The sequence below is a fragment of the Ceratotherium simum genome, chromosome 2, assembly GCF_057802395.1.
Source record: "Ceratotherium simum simum isolate JZ-2026a chromosome 2, ASM5780239v1, whole genome shotgun sequence".
Taxonomy (NCBI): Eukaryota; Metazoa; Chordata; class Mammalia; order Perissodactyla; family Rhinocerotidae; genus Ceratotherium; species Ceratotherium simum.
Window position 1 is genome coordinate 94,278,090 of NC_141901.1, and position 19,060 is coordinate 94,297,149.

General features: G+C 35.8%; 1 protein-coding gene across 1 annotated transcript in view; it reads left to right on the forward strand.

Moving 5' to 3' along the window:
* The window catches only part of DNAI4 (dynein axonemal intermediate chain 4), a 99,565-nt gene that overhangs the window by 24,526 nt on the left and 55,979 nt on the right, over positions 1–19,060 (forward strand). Inside the window, exons 3-5 of the mRNA XM_087449305.1 lie at positions 1,605–1,789; positions 3,446–3,558; positions 16,384–16,537. Coding sequence (XP_087305431.1) covers positions 1,605–1,789; positions 3,446–3,558; positions 16,384–16,537 — 452 coding nt within the window. The remainder of the gene's footprint in view (positions 1–1,604; positions 1,790–3,445; positions 3,559–16,383; positions 16,538–19,060) is intronic.

The window sequence follows — 19,060 nt, forward strand, 5'->3', positions numbered from 1 at the left end:
TTACTGAAATGATTTTCATGATGGCCAAAAACTGGAAACAACTCAATGTCTATTAAAAGTAAAATGGGTAAATAAAATATGGTATACTAATCCAACAGACTACCTTACAATCATCAATAAATGAATGAACTACTGTACATGCAACAATACGGAGAAACATAAAAACATATCATTGAATAAAATGTCAGACGTGTCAGTCATAATATATGACTATTTATATTAATTTTAAAACAGGCAAAACTAAATTACATTGATAAACATGATAAACACCAAGTGCTGGCAAAAATCGGGAGTGACCAGAACTCTCATACATTGTTGGTGGGAACCACTTGGGAAAACTTTTTAGCTATATCTATTAAAAGTGAACATATACATAATCCATTACCCAGAAATTCCACTCTTAGGTATATACCCGACATAGATTCATACAGCCTATTCAGCAAAACACACGTACAACAATATGCACACCAGCACCATTTGTAGTAGCCCCAAAATTGGAAACTACAGAAATGTCCATGAACAATAGAATAGATAAATAAAATTGTGACATATTCACACAATGGAATATTGTACAACAATGAAAATGAACCATCTACAACTATACTTAACAATACGAATTAATCTCACAAATATAATATTGAACAAAAGAACAGATACCAAAGAGTACATACTGTATGATTTCATCTAAATAAAGTTTGAAAACAGGCAAAACTAATCCATGGTGTCAGGATAACTTCGGTGGGAGGTAGTGACTCTCATGAAAGGAACTTCTGGGATGCTGGTAATTTTCTGCTTCTAAATCTGAGTGCTGGGTACATGGATGTGTTCAGTTTTGAAAACTGATTAAGCTGTACATTTATATGTACACTTTTCTGTATGTGTATTTTACTTCAATACAACTTATAAAAAGTAAATGCTATTGTTTGGGAATGCATACTTAATGAAACTATAAAAAGAAGAAAGAAAATGATTACCAAAACCAAGTTAATGATTACCACTGAGGAGGAGGAGGAGGCTGTGATTCAGAAAGGGGAAAGGCCAGGGTGATATCTGTGATGCAGGAGGGGCATAGTATTCTGGAAGTGCTATCAATGTTCTAATTTTTTTACTTTAGTTGTGATTATAAGAACATTTGCTTTATATTATTTAACTATATGGTTATGTTTTAATTACATTTCTCTATATGTTAAATTTCATAATTGAAAAGATTAAAAATTAGCCAAAAATATGTAATAATTTTGGAAATGTTTATTACTAAAATGTTAAATGAAAAATAATGTTTTTTTAAAGCTTATACATAAAAATTAAATATACCAAAATATTGACAATCTGGATGAATTATCTTTCTATGGTTCTGAATTTTCTGAACACTAATATACATTACTTGTATATAGGTAAAACATAAATAAGACTTTTTAAAAAATGTATGCCTAGTTAAAAAACTTTTTAAGCATAATATCCTTTATCATTTAATTTTTCATGTTTATCCTAGAAACATTATACTTATCTTTTTTCCGACTACTTTTACTTCTATTTTCTAGGACCTATTATTCAGAAACCCAATCTTTTTTACTTATTTTATTTTAAATAACCATTTTCCACAGGTGATTGATGCACATGGAGTTGATGTTACTCCCCGACCTCTCTACCGTCCAGATCCACATATTGGTACAGCAAAGCCAAATAAACTATTGACATCACAAGAAGGATCCCTTGCATCAGATTATATATCTTCCTACAGCCTTTATCAGAACACACTAAATCCTAGTATGTTAGGACAGTTTACAAGGTAGAGTATGCTATTCCATATTTCTTTTTTTTTTTTTTGTGAGGAAGATCAGCCCTGAGCTAACATCCATGCTAATCTTCCTCTTTTTGCTGAGGAAAACCGGCTCTGAGCTAACATCTATTGCCAATCCTCCTCCTTTTTTTTCCCCAAAGCCCCAGTAGATAGTTGTATGTCATAGCTGCACATCCTTCTAGTTACTGTATGTGGGACGTGGCCTCAGCATGGCTGGAGAAGCGGTGCGTCAGTGCGTGCCCTGGATCCGAACCCAGGCCGCCAGTAGCGGAGCGCGCCCACTTAACCGCTAAGCCACGGGGCCGGCCCTATAGTTCTTTTTTACATCATATGTATTCTTTCCATTTCAGTTGCATATATGTAACTTAGATATCAGTTGTCTCCAGTCTTCCAGCTCCACTCTGTCATGCTAGTGTGCCCTGTCTATGTTCTTCTCATGTTTTAATTACATGTAGAACTTTGCATGTCTTAAGAAGTTCTCCTACATTCACACCAAACTGTTTGTGAAAAAATATATAGATTTTACTCAAGATTTCGTGAGGAACCAAAAGATGGGGGCTAGCATCACATACTCATAGACATATTTCTTCACTTTCTTTTGTGCTGCAGTTTATGGGAAGAAGTGGCTTTCCTTTTTTTCCCCTATTCTTTCATGCAAATCCCTGTTCTCCTAGGGTTTGATTTCTCTCTGTTTCATAATTTTTTTTGGTAAATGAAATGTTATGCATTTATTATGTAGATAATTATATATAATTGATATTAATGCTTATAGTCAAGTTCAGAGTCTTTGCAATAATAAAACAGTATGTCCTAAAACAATCTAAAGATTACAGGGAAATATTTGAGTGTGTAACTTTCAATTTGACAAATTAAAAGTTCTAGATGCTAACCAAACATGAGATTTTAGGAAAAAATATGCTGCTTTAGAATCTGCCTCCAAATTTGCATACAGAAGCCATGGGAATGCTCCGCAAAACAAAGGGTATTTCAGTAAACTGGACCCACCCCATTGGAAGGCAGTTGGGACTCTAAATAGAAAGAGGAAAATAAGTATGTAATATCATAATGTTAAGTTCATATGTTTAGGGAAATTGTTTTTGGATTCTTCACTGTATTGATTTCCCCCCAAGTACATAGATTTTCTTTTAACTAAATCTTGAAAGGACATTTATCAAATTGAATAAACCACATTTTTAAGATGAGATTTGAGTGATGATGAGAAGAAACCTAGTGAAAAATGAACGGAAGAGTGTTTCAGGCTGAGGCCCTGAAGAGTAAGAGAACTCCACAAGATTGAGGAAATTATTAAAAAAAAAAAAAAAAAGGGAAGGGAAGAGTGATAATGAAGATGGAGAATCTGAGTAGGTAGGCTGTATTATGGATTTTTATCCTAAATATATTGGGAATCTATTGAAGGACTTTAGGCATAGTTTTGACATGTCTTATTTCTAAAATATATTTTAAATGACTTTTTACTTAACATTAAAAATCAACTCATGTTTAAAGAACTAATTTATTTTTATCAATTTTGCTTATATGATTATAGTATATTTGATTTCTCAATCTGATAATGTTTTCATTTATATATTTAATTGCCCATGAGGAATCTAAATAAATGAATAATGTTGTTATTCATTATTAAAGGTCAGTTTTAGGAAGCAGTACAGTTTCTAAATCAAGTGTATCGACTAATGAATCAATAGCAGAAGACCTAGAAGAACCATCCTACAAACGAGAAAAATTGGCTAGTTTTACAGGTAATGAAAATACAATCATTCCTTTCAATAACAGTCCATTATTCCGTCAGCAAATATGTTCGTTATTTTTCAGGTACTGGAGATGCAAGAACTATGGTAATGATTCCCACATGCTGGCCTGTGCAGTAGCTGCATGAGAATGACCAGGGTGGTATCCGTATATTTGTTAAGGTTCTCAAGGTGACTCTCTTGCCTCAGTGACCACCAGCCTCAGGAATCACAGACCCTGTTTTAAAAGAGCTCAGCCTCTAACTTGGGAGACAAATAATTCTGATATGTTGTGTCAATGCCATAACAAGACATATGCAGAATGTGATGGGAGCACTTAGAAAGGACAGATTAACTCCTTGGAGGTGAAAAAAAAGAGAACATTCACAGAGAACATTATTGACTTTTGAATTGGGTTTTTAAAGATGATTAATAATTTGTCAGGAGAACAAATAGGAGAGGCCCATTCCAGACAGAGAATAAAATGTGAGGTAATGCAAAGGATTATGAAAGTGAAGATCAAAGAATGAGGAAATACTGGTTGATCAAAAGTGCAGGAAGAAATGGGCACGTCCTTGAGGGCCATTTGCTTTGGAGTGCAGTAAGGATGTCCTCCCTCTAAGATGATGAAGGATTAGTGAAAATATTGGTAAGGTTGGAAAAGTGCTTGATGGACTCTCCTTTTTGGTGTAACAGAAATGCTTCTAACAAGTAACAGAATACCCAACTACCATTAGCTTAAACAAATAAAGACAACTTTTGGCTTAGGTTTTGTAGCTTAATTATGTCAGACTCTGGTTTGGCAGCTCTGCTATTCTCTTTCCTTAAGCCATTTCTTCTTGCTTCTTGTCTCGTGGTCTCAAAATAGCTGCCCCAGCTCCACATTAAAGGCAGAAAGAAGGAGAAAAGGCAGAAAAGGAGGAAAAAAGGGGAAAAGAACCAATCACATCTCCCTCATTTATCAGGACAGTAAAGCTTTCCCAGAAGCCTTCCTTCCCCTGTATATTTCTGCTTTTATCTCATTGGCCAGAACCGTGTCATCAATAGCTTCAAGAGAGGCTAGGAAAGGTAAATACTTGATTTCCCAGCCGCTATTAATGGAAAGAGGCAAGGGAGAGGAGAAAGCTTAGCACTGAACACTCAGGCAATCAGCAATGTCTGTTGCAGGAGAGAAACTCAACCTCTCAGAGGGAGACAAAGAGGATTGGATTATTGTCATAACCTCCCCCAGCTCTCTACCCTCAATTTGTTCCAAACTGTATCCAGAACAATCTTTTGAAAGACACGGTCTAATCACATTCTCCCCTGCTTAAAAACTCTTGGATGGATTTGCACTGCTCTTGAGATAAACACTAAAATATTTATGTAATGATTTGCCTTGAGGCCTTTCTCTACTTGTCTACATCAAAAACAGACAAACAAACAGGAGTAAAACAGCTTCAAACAACTTCACCTCCAGAATCCTTGAAGGGTAATACAGATGTTTATATCATCTTGGCCAGGTGCCGGTGAATTCTAACTGCGAACGAAGTCAGCCTCTAAAGTGAATCCCACCTCGACAATTCTACTTCTACCCCCTGGCTGCTCTTTCAGACTGCAGCAGTGTTTCTCAATCTTGAATGCACATTAACATCATCTGGTATACCTCCTAAAAATGCCATACTCAAGTCTCATTCCAGGCCAATTGAATTGGAATATTCCTAATCCCAATGGGGGTTAGGCGTAAGTAGTGGTATGATAGTAAGTATAAAACCACCTGCTCTGAGGTAGGGGGAGCCCTGATTTATAGCATTTGCCAATTTCCATGGTATAAATATTTTCACCACAGCAGATTTCAAGCTACCAACATGGAATTTCTGAATGGGAAGTTGGGAAGAGATACTTAGTAGCACATTATTATTTAGTATTTTCAACATACAGATACAATAGCTATAAATAACTACAAGAATTTAGATAATAGTAAAATTTAATGACACTTAGGAAATGATGAGTCTTGAGTAATTATCTTTGTATTTACTACAATTTATTTAATTGTAAGTTTATATAATTTAATTTTGAATAATGACTGTTTAAAAATTAGCTCATAAAATTCCTGGTAGTTTAATAATTCAGTTCTTGCAAGCTCGTGCAAGCCTGCTCTAACACACTTCTGGATGTAAATATATTTAAAAATTCCCACATGATTCCAATGTGTAACAGTTTTCTAAATTAGTATTAAAAATACTGATGCCTAGGTCACATGTCCAAAATTCTGAGTTAACTATTATGGGATGATGCCTGAGCATCAAGATTTTTAAAAGCTTTCTGTGTGATAAGAAATGTGCAATAAACCTCTTCTTTACAGCAGTGATTCTCGAAGTTTGGTTTCCAGACCAGTTGTATCAGCATCACTCAGGAATTTGTTAGAAATACAAATTCTAGGACCTTCCCACCCCCACAAAACCTGCTGAATCAAAAACTCTGGGGGCACACTTCCAGTTTTACTCCAACATGTAGAGACCTTAGAAGTCATCACCCCTGTCTTATAACAAGACAAAGCTGAACAAACTGAAAATTAGTAATTTTTCTTGGACCCATCAAAGGACAAGGAGACGGGGCATACTGCCACTCCAAAATCTGGAGAGACAGGCAGTCCAAAGAACTAGAGCTCTTGAGATTTGGTTACTATAAGCTGAGGAACACATAAATGGTTATTTTCATGAATTGCTGGAGGCTGAGTGCTTACTAGTATGAGAGTAAAAAGTTCCTGGGAGACCACAGTTATGGGCCTTCATATGGGCTTTCATTCCAGGAATCCACCAAATTCTCTCAGTGAGGATCTGAGAAAGATGTATTAGTGGATTTGGCAAGGGAAGGGAGGGAGTAGCCACCTCTAAACCCTCCCAGACTCTTCTCCCTAGTAAAAGCCTAGTCTCCAGGATAAAAAAATTGCCAGAGAATAATTTTGATACTGTATCCCATTTGGGAGAAGAGAATTCCACCCTAGCACCAGCATTCCTTTCTCACCTAAGGGGGAAAAAAGAACAGAGAACAGGGCTTTAAGGAATTGAATTGGGAATGCTGCAGCCAGGGAAGGGAATTGGTGACAAGGGGAAAGAAAGGTATACCCTTGGAGTAGGGACAGAAATACTTGTGAACACCACAACTTCAAGACACAGGTCTTCTAAAAGACTGATACTTAATCAGATTATAGAACCCTTCCCTTCCCCACACCTTACCACCACACCAACAAGCCTCCAGGATAATAATACTGGAATACAGCTGGAAGACGGGCAAGACACAGGTTTACTAAAAGAATGAGACTTGATCAGATTATAGAATCCTTCCCTTCCCCCACACCTTACTACTACAGCAACAAGCCTCCAGGATAATAATACTGGAGTACAGCTGAAAGATAGGCAAGACACAGGTTTCCTCTAAGGAGCAGTACAAATAAAAGCCCCAAAGCCAAGAGTGGATACAAAAGCAAGGACTCTAGAGGAATTTGAAGCCCCTGATACCTATAGATAAAACAAACATTAAATATAGCCAGACTCCTAGCCTGATTAATGTAGATGCTTTTTTTTTTTTTTGGTGAGGAAGATCAGCCCTGAGCTAACATCCATGCCAATCCTCCTCTTTTTGCTGAGAAACACCGGCTCTGAGCTAACATCTATTGCCAATCCTCCTCCTTTTTTTCCCTTTTTCTCCCCAAAGCCCCAGTGGATAGTTGTATGTCATATTGCACATCCTTCTAGTTGCTGTATGTGGGACGCTGCCTCAGTGTGGCCGGAGAAGCGGTGTGTCGGTGCACGCCCGGGATCTGAACCTGGGCCGCCGGTAGCAGAGAGTGCGCACTTAACCACTAAGCCATGGGGCTAGCTTGCTAAAGGGCTATTTGCCTCAGTACCTGTTACCTGATTCAATATGTCTGACTTTCAACAAGTCATAAGGCATGCTAAAGGGAAATAAAGGAAAGGAAAAACATATTTTGAAGACATCAAGTAAGCATCAAACCCAGACTCAGCTGTGACACAGATGTTGAAATTATCAGGTACAGAATTTAAAATAATGATGATTAATATATTAAGACCTCTAATGGAAAAAGTATACAACATGCAAGGTATGTGATGTCAGCAGAGGGATGAAACTTAATACAAAAGAATCAAAAAGAAATTCTAGAAATGAAAAACACAGTAACAGAAATGAAGAATATCTTTGATAGGCTCAGTGATAGATTTGACAGGGCTGAGGAAAGAATCAGTTAATTTGAAGACAGGTCAATAGAAACTTCCCAAACTGAAATGTGAAGAGAGAAAAGCATGAAAAAAACAGAACAGACATCCAAAAACTGTCAGACAATATCAAAAGATGTAACATGCATAATTGGAATACCAAAGTAGAAGAGAATGGAACAGAAGAAATATTTGCAGTAATAATGATTGAGAACATGCCAGAATTAATGACAGACATCAAGCCATAGATACAATAAATTCAGAGAACACCAAGCAAGATTAATATTCAAATGAAACAAAACAATCTAGTTGACATTTATGGAATATTCTGACAAAATCAGTATACACATTCTTTTTATGATCACACAGAAGATTCACCAAGATAGACCACATTCTGGACCATAAGGCACACTCAACAAATCTCAAAAAATAGAATACAAAGTATGTGCTCAGGCCACAACAGAAATAAATCAGAAATTAACAACAGAAAGATAGCTGGAAAATTTCCACACATCATTAAATTGAACAACACAATTCTAAATACTCCATGGGTAAAAGAAGAAGTCTTATAAGAAATTAAAAAATATTTAGAACTAAATGAAAATGAAAATATAAATTATCAAAATTTGGGGGATGCAGGAAAATCAGTGCTTAGAGGGAAATTTATAGCACCAAATGCATATATTAGAAAAGAAGAGAGATATAAAATTAGTAACTTAGGCTTCCATCTTAGAAAACAAGAAAGAGTAGAGCACATTAAACCTGAAGCAAGCAGAAGAAAAGAAATCATCTTAGAGCAGAAATCAGTGAAATTGGAAACAGAAAAATAATAGAGAAAAATCAAGGAAACCAAAACCTGGTTCTTTGAAAATATCAATAAAATTGGTAAACCTTTACCTAGACTAACCAAGAAAAAAAAAAACATACAAATTGCCAATATGAGAAATGAAAGAGGTGTCATCACTACTGACCCCATGGACCAAGAAGGATAATAAGGAAATAGTGTGAAAAATTCTGTGTCCATGGATTTTGAACTTAGGTGAAGTGGACCACTTTCTTGTAAGACACAAACTATCAAAACTTACTCAAGGAGACATAGGTAATCTGAATAGCCTTATGTCTATTCAAGAAATTGAAGTAGTGGTTAAAAATCATTTGTAACTATGTATGGCGATGAATGTTAACTAGGCTTATTGTGGTGATCATTTTGCTATATATACAAATATTGAATCATGTTGTACTCGTGAAACTAATATAATGTTATATCAATTATGCTTCAAAAAACAAAACACCTAAGGCTCATATTATATTTAATGATGAGAGGCTGAATGCTTTCCTGCTAAGATCCAGAATAAGGAAAGGATGTCCTCTCACCACTTCTATTCAACGTTGTATTGGAAGTCCTCACTAGTTAACAAGACAAGAGAAATAAAATTTATACACATTGAAAAGGAAGAAATAAAATTGTCTATATTTGCAGATGACACTATTGTCTGTGTAGAAAATTCTAAAGAATCTACAAAAACAAAAACTCCTGGCATTAACAAGCACATATCTTGCCACATTGCAGAATAACATATAAAAGTAAATTACTTTTCTATATGCCATCAATGAACAATTGGAATTTGAAATTTTAAAAAACAATACCATTTACAGTAGCACCAGAAAAAAAGAAGTATAAATCTAACAAAATGTGGACAATATCTATATGCAGAAAACTACAAAACAGGTATGAAAGAAATTTTTAACAGTCTAAATAAGTGGAAAGGTATTCCATGCTCATGCATTGAAGATTCAATATTGTTAACATGTCAATTCTTCACAATTTGATGTATAGATTCAATCCAATCTCTATCAAAATCCCAGCGAGATTTTTTTGTATATATCGACTAACTGATTCTATAATTTATATAGAAAGGCAAAGGACCTGAATAGTCAACACAACCCTGAAAAAAGAACAAATCTGAGGTACTCACATTACCTGGTTTCAGGAGTAAGTGTAAAGCTATCATAATGAAGACAACATATTGGTAGAACAATAAACACTGATCAGTGGAACAGAATAGAGAGCCCAGTAATAGACCCACAGTATAAAATCAACTGATCTTTGACAAAGGTGCAAAGGCAATTCAATGGAGAAAGGATTATCTTTTCAACGACTGTGATGGAACAATTGTATGTCAAAATGCAAAAAAATGAACATAGACACAGACCTTACATCTTACACAGAAATTAACTCCAAATGAGCCATAAACCTAAATGTAAAATGCAAAAGTGTAAAATTTCTAGAAGAAAATATCGAAAAATAATCTGTGTAATCTTGGGTTTGGTGATGAGACTTTAGGTATGACACCAAAAGCATAATCCATACAAGAAAAAATTGATAGATTGGAGTTTATTAAAATAAAATTTTTACTCTGTGAAAGACGATGTTAAGTGAATGAAAAGGCAAGCCACAGACTAGGAAACAATATTTGCAAATTACATATATGATAAAAGACTTGCATTCAGAATATATAAAGAACTCTTAAAACTCAACAATAAAAAGTCAAACAACCCAATTGAAAAATGAGCAAAAGTTTAGAACAAAGACTTCACCAAAAAAGTTACACATATGGCAAATAAGCCTATGTAAAGATACTCAGCTTCATTGTTATTAGGGAAATGCAAGTTCAAACAATAAGATATTGCTACACACTCATTAAAACTGCTGAAATCCAAAAAACTGATGATGCCAATAGCTGCCAATATGGAGCCATAGGAACTCTCAGTCATTGCTGATGTAATGCAAATGGTGCAACAACTTTGGAAGATAATTTCGCAGATTCTTATAAAGCTCAATATGGTATTACAATAGAATCCAGCAGCTCTACTCCGAAGTATTTATTCAACTGATTTGAAAACTTACATCCACACAGAACCCTCCACTCAAATGTTTCTGGCAGCTTAATCATGATCACAAAAAATTGGAATCAACCAAGATGTCCTTCAATAGGTGAATGGATAAATGAACAATGGTATATCCATACAATGGAATATTATTCGGCAATAAAAAGAAAGAATCCATGCAACAACATGGATGAATCTTAAATACTTGCTGCTAAGTCAAATAATCCAGTATGAAAAGGCTAGTATGTAGCATTGTATGATTCCATTTATATGATATTCTGGAAAATGCAAAAGTAGAGAAACAGAAAATAGATCAGTGGTTGCTAGGGACTTGGAGAGGATAGGGGGTTGAATAGGTGAACCACAGTGTATTTTTTAGAATGGTAAAACTATTCTGTATGATACTGTAGTGGCAGATACATGACACTACACATTTATCAAAATCCATAAATCTTACATCACAAAAAGTGAACCTTAATATATCTACGTTAAAAAAAAAAGCACAATTGAAAGATTGGAGAACCCTTGAATGGGATACAGACTGTGGCATAAGAATCTAACAGCTTTACAAATGTACAATATAACCTCACTCAAAGAGTGGAGGGAAGTGTAGATCTAAATAATGGTGAAATTGAGTAGAAACTGTAAAATTTTAAACATGGAACTGCCCATAACCACTGTATGGTGACTAGTTGATGAAGTCATTTTCCACAGCGGTATGGGTGAACAATTCTGAACCATTGTACGTATATACTAGGATTGAACATGTAAGTAAATGAAAGGCAGATGGTGGAAATCAGATTTCACACTGTCATTGGAGTGGGAAATTACAGACAGAGAAGGGGGGAAGGTTAGAATTATGCATGTGGTACTGGAAGAGAATCAGAAACATTAATATGAACCCAAGTTTAGCTTAATTAGATACACATTAATATATGTATATTAATACAAATATTTCCTAGCTCTGCTGAGCAGGACTGGAAACAATGACATTCCAGTAACAACAAGCATACTCAGTGCCCAGATCTTGGTTTCTAATACTATTTTCCAATACAAGGAACCAGAGATCGTTGGAGAAATGACTGATTCTATGGCTGGAGCAGGAAATTCATCTAAGATGAATCAGAATGTAAACAAGTGCTAAAAAAAAACCCTACAATAAACCAACAAAAACTGGTGGGGGTATGTGAAAGGGACACAGCAGCCAACAGAGAGAGCTCCCAATGGTCAAAGGTGGAACAATTTCAACAACAAAATAAATATTATAATATTGGATTATAATTCAAAGTATAAAATCAATACCCACGAGTCCATACTGATATAAATAAATGATTGGATAAGTAAACAAATGAGGGAAGAATAGACAAATCTCCTGTACAAAAGAATTCTAAATAATTCATGTCGATATTCCTCCCTTGAAAAGGTGGAGCTTGACTCCCCATCCCATTTAAGTGTGGGCTTTGCATGTTGACTTCCTTCTAAAGAGTACAGAATATAGAGGGGAGGCGGAAGGGTAACTTTACAGCAGAAAAATCTGACAATCACTACCTCAGATCAAGGTTCACATCATTAGTAGTAAGTCACGTTGACAGCATGTACCCCTGATATGATATGATGCAAACAACACTACCTCTGTAGTCTTCCTCCCAGAAATCCATAACCCCTGACTATCATCAGACAAACCCAAACTGAAGGACATTCTACAAAATACATGACCAGTACTCCTCAAAACTCAAGATCATCAAAAACAAGGAAAGTCCAAGAAAATGTCACAGTCTAGAGAAAACTGAGGAGACATTATGATTAAATGTAATACATCTTGGATGAGATCCTGAAAAAGAAAAAGGACATTAGTTAAAAACTAAGGAAATTGAGGGGCCAGCCCCATGGTGTAGCAGTTAAGTTCACTCGCTCTGCTTCCACAGCCTGGGGTTTGAAGGTTCGGATCCCGGGTGTGGAATGACTCATCGCTTGTCAAGCCATACTGTGGCGGTGTCCCACATAAAGTAGAGGAAGATGGGCATGGATGTTAGCCCAGGGTCAGTCTTCCTCAGCAAAAAGAGGAGGCTGTGCAACAGATGTTAGCTCAGGGCTAATCTTCCTCACAAAAATAAAAAATAAAAAAAAAAATAACTAAGGAAATTGGCATACGATATGGACTTTTGATAATAATGTGTCAATATTGGTTTGTTAATTGTGATAAATGTACCATAGTAAAGTTAATAGGAAAAACTGGGTACAGGGTATACAGGAACTCTTTGTAAAATTCTTCAAATTTTCTGTATTGTAAAACTATTTTAAAATAAAAAAACTTATTAAATGTTTAAAAAAACTTGCCTACGGGTGAGTTCCAAACAATCTCTTACTTTAATAAGCCCTCCAGGTAATTCTGAGGCATGGTCAAGTTTGAGAATCATTGCTTTACTGTATAACCAAAAGGAGGCTTATGGTTAGAAAAGCTCAAGGTTTTAATCACAAGGTAGGGGCCAAAGAGCATCTTACACACAGTTTGTCTCTGGATGGTCTCAGTGAACAAATAAATAAGTAACAGATATGTTTTACGTGAACTCATAAAGAAAGTATCATGATTTGTATATAATCCATTTGTGAGGAGGGGTGACAATAAAATGCTTTTGTGACTCAATTATATTGTAATTGTATCATACCAATTCTAGCTTAAGAAGGGGCCAAAAAAGGCTTCATAGAGTGCTGGCTATTGGGATCTCTGAAGGTAGCCCTTTTCCCATACAGTTCTGAATTAACTGAAAAATATAGTAAGAATAGATATGGTAGATTGAAGCCAAAATATGACATTATGGATAAAAGCCTTCTGTTAAACTCCCAAATTTGAGGACTTACCCACCCACTCATTAAAGGATCTAGACCACCTCAGGCCTACCCTAACCATCTCCAGAGGCTTCGTGAGTAAAGGTGTGGAGAAGAGTCAAGACTGGCTACTAGAGCTCTCTCCTCGAAGAACCATCAGGAGTGGAGAAGATGTGTTCTCTCTGTCATTGGCAGTAAATAAGAGCAGGCAAGGCAGATATAAATTTGTGATGCTTTTCCAGGTGGAGAAGGATATGTAGTCAAGATCTGGTTGTAAGGCCAGTTTAGAGTTAGGGGATCTGACCCATGAAATAGACAGATTCTATGGGTATATAGTGGAGTTTGAGGCAGTTTCTCAATATATGTCAAATTCAAGTAACATTCAGGCAATGGTTGATACAGAGATCCAGGAAAAAATCCTATTTGCCATCCCAGGGCTTTGTCTATGAATGGTCGTTCCTCTGCCATTAAGTAGAAGATTAACTAGATTTTTACTTTCTTTAACCATAACAGGTAACTGAGATGTTACTATATTAGGTTCTATATATTGTCACATTGAATGTAAGATCATTTGTTTTTATAATTAGCATATCTGTGCCACAGTGCTACTTCGAAGTATATATAACTAAATTATAAATGAAGATCTGGTGGTCTAAAAGAAAGTAAGTTTAGAGAACCAAAAACCTAAATTTCTATCCTCAAAACTGCCAGTATTCCTGTGCAGCCTTAGACTTCTCACTTAGCTTCTCTGTTTCTCATTTTCTTCATTGATAAAATGAACAGATTAGACTAGATATACCTCAAATTGTGTCCATGTGGGTAATTCATTTACTTTTTCACTTATCCTATACGTACCTTAGCCAGATTTACTTGTATTAACTATATCTCTCCCTCGCTTTAATTGCATAAATAATTGCATAGTTTACTGCATAAATAATAAAAATTAAAGAATATTTTTAAAAAGAAGAATCAACCAATACTATAAAAGACTAGCAGTTGTAAATTTTCTGTTTCCTGACCTTGTCCATTGCATAAGCATTTTACATTGTTATAACCACACTGTATGTTCTGTTCTGGATTGTTCTGTCACTTAACATTTTATCATAAACATATTTTCATAAATTTTTATTATTATATTTAATTACTACTTAATATTCTTAGATGAGTAGTCTATAATTTATTTAGCTATTCCGACTGGTTTATGAGATTATGACTTGTATTTTTTTAGATCATAAGGAAGGTGTTTTTCTCAGGCTTTGGGTGTTCTTAAGAGGAGGCTGAGCAGTGTACACTCTTAAAACTTGTTTTCCTAAAGCTCTGGAAACTTTACCCATCCCAAAGCGTCATGGATCCCTGCTTCACACCCTATTTTTTTTTTTTTGTAAGGAAGATTGGCTCTGAGCTAACATCTATGCCAATCTTCCTCCATTTTGTACATGGGATGCCGCCACAGTATGGCTTGATGAGTGGTGTGTAGGTCCTCACTTGGGATACAGGCCTGCGAACCCCGGGCTGCCAAAGCAGAGTGCACGAACTTAACCACTACACCCCTGGGCCAGCCCCTTCACACCCTATTTTTCTTTTTGCTGAGGAAGATTGGCCCTGGGCTAACATCCGTGCCCATCTTCCTCTACTTTATACGTGGGACGCCTGCCACAGTATGGCTTGATAAGCGGTGCATAGGTCTGCACCTGGGATCCAAACCTACCAACCCCGGGCCACCAAAGTGGAGCGCACGAACTTAACCACTACACCCCTGGGCCAGCCCCTTCACACCCTATTTTTCTTTTTGCTGAGGAAGATTGGCCCTGGGCTAACATCCGTGCCCATCTTCCTCTACTTTATACGTGGGACGCCTGCCACAGTATGGCTTGATAAGCGGTGCATAGGTCTGCACCTGGGATCCAAACCTACCAACCCCGGGCCACCAAAGTGGAGCGCACGAACTTAACCACTACACCCCTGGGCCAGCCCCCTCACACCTTATTTGTAACAGAGAACATTGAACTCTGACCTATGTGCCTTGTTGTGGCTCTTTATTACCCACACAACCAAGTCCAAACGCCCCAGCTCTGAAACTCTGTGCTCGGTGAAGTTTTCCAAGGACCTTAGGCCTCTGACTGGCCTAAATGCTTGTGGCTAACCCTTTTCAAAATATTATTTGAGTGGATGTTGAGCCTATTTTATTCCTATATTTAACCAGAACTTCCACTGAAGAGTCTTTTTAGCTTCTGGTAAAGACGATTAGAGGCAGGTTGTGATCTAAATCAAAAGGCAACTAAAAAAAGGCCAAACAAAGTATAAAACGTTGTTACTGTAGACTAGAAATTAACTTGAGGGCTCAAAGAAGGGTCGCATACTATGTCCCTGCATACACTTGCCCATATTCTTCTTGAGTAGTAGCAGCAGTCACTCCCCTAGTCTCTTATTTTTTTTTTTTTTCCTGAGGAAGATTTGCCCTGAGCTAACATCCGTTGCCAATCTTCCTCTTTTTGTACATGAGCCACCACCACATACAAAAGAGAAGGCTTCTGACAGAGGAGTGCTGTAAGACTGTGCCTGGGAACCGGGCTGGGGCCCCTGAAGCAGAAGGCACCGAACTTAACCACGAGGTCACCGGGACTGGCCCCAGCCTCCCTGTTAATATTATGGGGTAGATGTAAGGGGATGCCCTTGGAGTTACGACTGAAAGTGTGATACTGGGATAGGCTTGAGATATCAGCAACCGTTTGTGGGCTGTGAGACCCAGTTTGTCTTCAGAGGGATTGAATAGACTACATCTCACAACACAGCCTGTGCCTTGACCATGTAAAGCCACCTGCAATGTATAACCCTTTATGATATTTTGGTGCAATGAAAATTAAAAATAGCAGTTAGTAAATGATTTTTATTAAGTTGTATGTTTTAGATTTACGAGTTATAAGGGCAACACCTGGGAAAATTGCAAAAGAAGATCTGGAGAAGACCATAGAGATAATACTCACAGAGACGGAAACACTGACGCTTTTTAATCTACCAACAGTCATGCTTTCTGTGGAATCTGAAGAAGCTGAGAAAGTAAGGTGTGTGTGGCTCAATTGTCTACATTGCTCCTGCAATTCCAATGCTAAGCCAGAGGTTCTTATCTTTGTTTCTGTTCTTTAGGATTCCTGGATATATACTGGTGGTATATGTGCCTGGTGAAATTATGTATAAAGTTATATATGTGCCCTGTGAAATTACATGTAAAGTGTTTATGTTGTATATACTTTTTTCTAGAGGAAGATCCCATAGCTTTACCACAGTCTTTAAAAAGTAGGTGAATGACTAAGTCAAATAATAAAAGAAATAAAGGAAGCTTCCAAGTCTTAATAGGTTTTTAATTATTTTTTCTTTTATGCATATATAAATTGTTTTCAATTTAAAGGAAAGGACTGACATTTTTATATTCAAAACTCAGGAAGGGAAAATACATTACGTAGAAATAGCTAAATTTACTATATTAGAGCAGATTTTCCATTTCTCTCTATTAATGACTATAAATAGATCATTAATTTTTGCCTTATGTATTTTGAAGCTCTTTTGCTAAATGCATACACATTAATAATTATGTCTTTTTGGAGAATTGGCCCCTTTATCATTATGTAATGCCCCTCTTTTATCTCTGATAATTTTCCCTGCTCTGAAGTCGCTCTGTCTAAAATTAATATGGCTACTATAAATACATATTAACATAGTTATTCAGATTATTATCTTCAAATATAATCTGAATATTTTTCAGAGTACTAAAAATATCCATCACTAAAATAATTTTTACAGTATTATTCTTCTCCAAATATAAAATATTGTAGAATTGTTTGGACTATAAAATATAGAACAATTAGATCCTGAATAATACTTTGAAGAACTCATAAGACATAAGGGAAAGCCCCTAGGACCAAAAAAAGGAAAAGAAAAAATGACAAAGGGATAGATAAGTGATCTGAAATGAGAGAGAGAGAGGCTAGAAGCAAATGTTAGCATTAGCACATGGATCTAGAGTCCATTGGTAATCTTGGGTCCCCCACAAATTGAGAGAGCTGAAAGAGAGATCCTTGGATTAAGCCAAGACACTTAAAAGGATCTCAGTTCTCTCAAGTGGCCCCAGGTCAGTAGGGTCTCCTAGCTACTATCATAAGCAAACACAGATCTTCTCTGGAGGAAAGCATATCCCATTTAGCCTCTTAAAATTCCCTCAGATTGAGTTGGGTGAAAATACACCAAACCAATAAAGAAACAAGCCATTATGAATGAAAATTAAAAGAGAAAACAAACCCTAGATCTAGACCCCGAGGACATGGATAATGATATTATCAGATACAGAATACAAAATATATGTGAAATGTTTAAATAAAAGGTAGAATTAAAACATCATTAACATTAAGAAACTATCAAAATGATGACTCATATTTGGAAAAACATCTAAAAGGAACTTTAAAATAAAGTACGTTTATATAATTGTTGAAATTACAAAACGTTAAATTTAAACAAGACGTAATTGAATAGAGATTTAGTAAATTGAAACATTGATCTGAATAAATTATACTTAATAAAGCTTGGAGAGAAAAATGGGATATAAAGTATGAAAGAGAAGTTAAAAAAGATATTGACAATAGAATAAATGTCAACATATATCTAATCGGTTCTAAAAGGGCCGAATAGGAAGAATGGAGGAGAGGTGCTATTCAAAGAGAGTGGGTAAGGACTTTCCCAGACTATTGAAAGACACCATTCCAACAGAAGTAGGAATAAATAAAAAGAAATCCCAAAAAAGTAATGGACTCAGTGCATTATAGTGATACTCCAGAATACCAAATATTAAAAGAAGATTTTAGAAACAGAACCAAAAAAGAAAGAAGGAACATATTATCTGCAGAGAAACAGTTAAACTGACAGCATTATAAGGGATAAAGAAGGTCACTTCATAATGATAGGAAGATATAATAATTCTAAACTTGAATACTCCCTAATAAAATATCCTCAAAATATCTGAAGCAAAAATTGGAAACTTGGTAAGTATCCTATTAAGGTAGGAGATTTAAACATACTTCTGTTAATTGTTAGTAGGTCAACCAGATAAAAAATTAGTGCAGATATTAAAAATTACAACCAAAAATGTAATTTAATGGTCATATATAGAACTCTACACTCAAGTATTAGAGAACACATACTCTTTTCAAGGACATCTGGAACATTTATAAAAATCATCCATGCACAAGGCCATGAAACAAGGTTTCAAAAATTTCAAAGTGGTGTCATACAAACTAAATTCTCTAACCACAATGGAATGAAGTAAGCAATTAATAACATAAATCTCAACTAAAACATAGACACATTCACATATACACTTGGAAGTTAAAAAGCACATTTCCAAATTCCTCATGAATCAAAGAAGAAATCATAATGGAAATTTAAGAAACACTCAGAACTAAACAATATGAATATAATACAGATTCACAGGATGACACAACGGTAGTACTTTGAGAGAAATTTATAGCTTTAAGTGTCTAGATCAAAGTCCATAATAAAACTTATGTGGAGATAGTGCTGCATATGTTGGTGGGCAC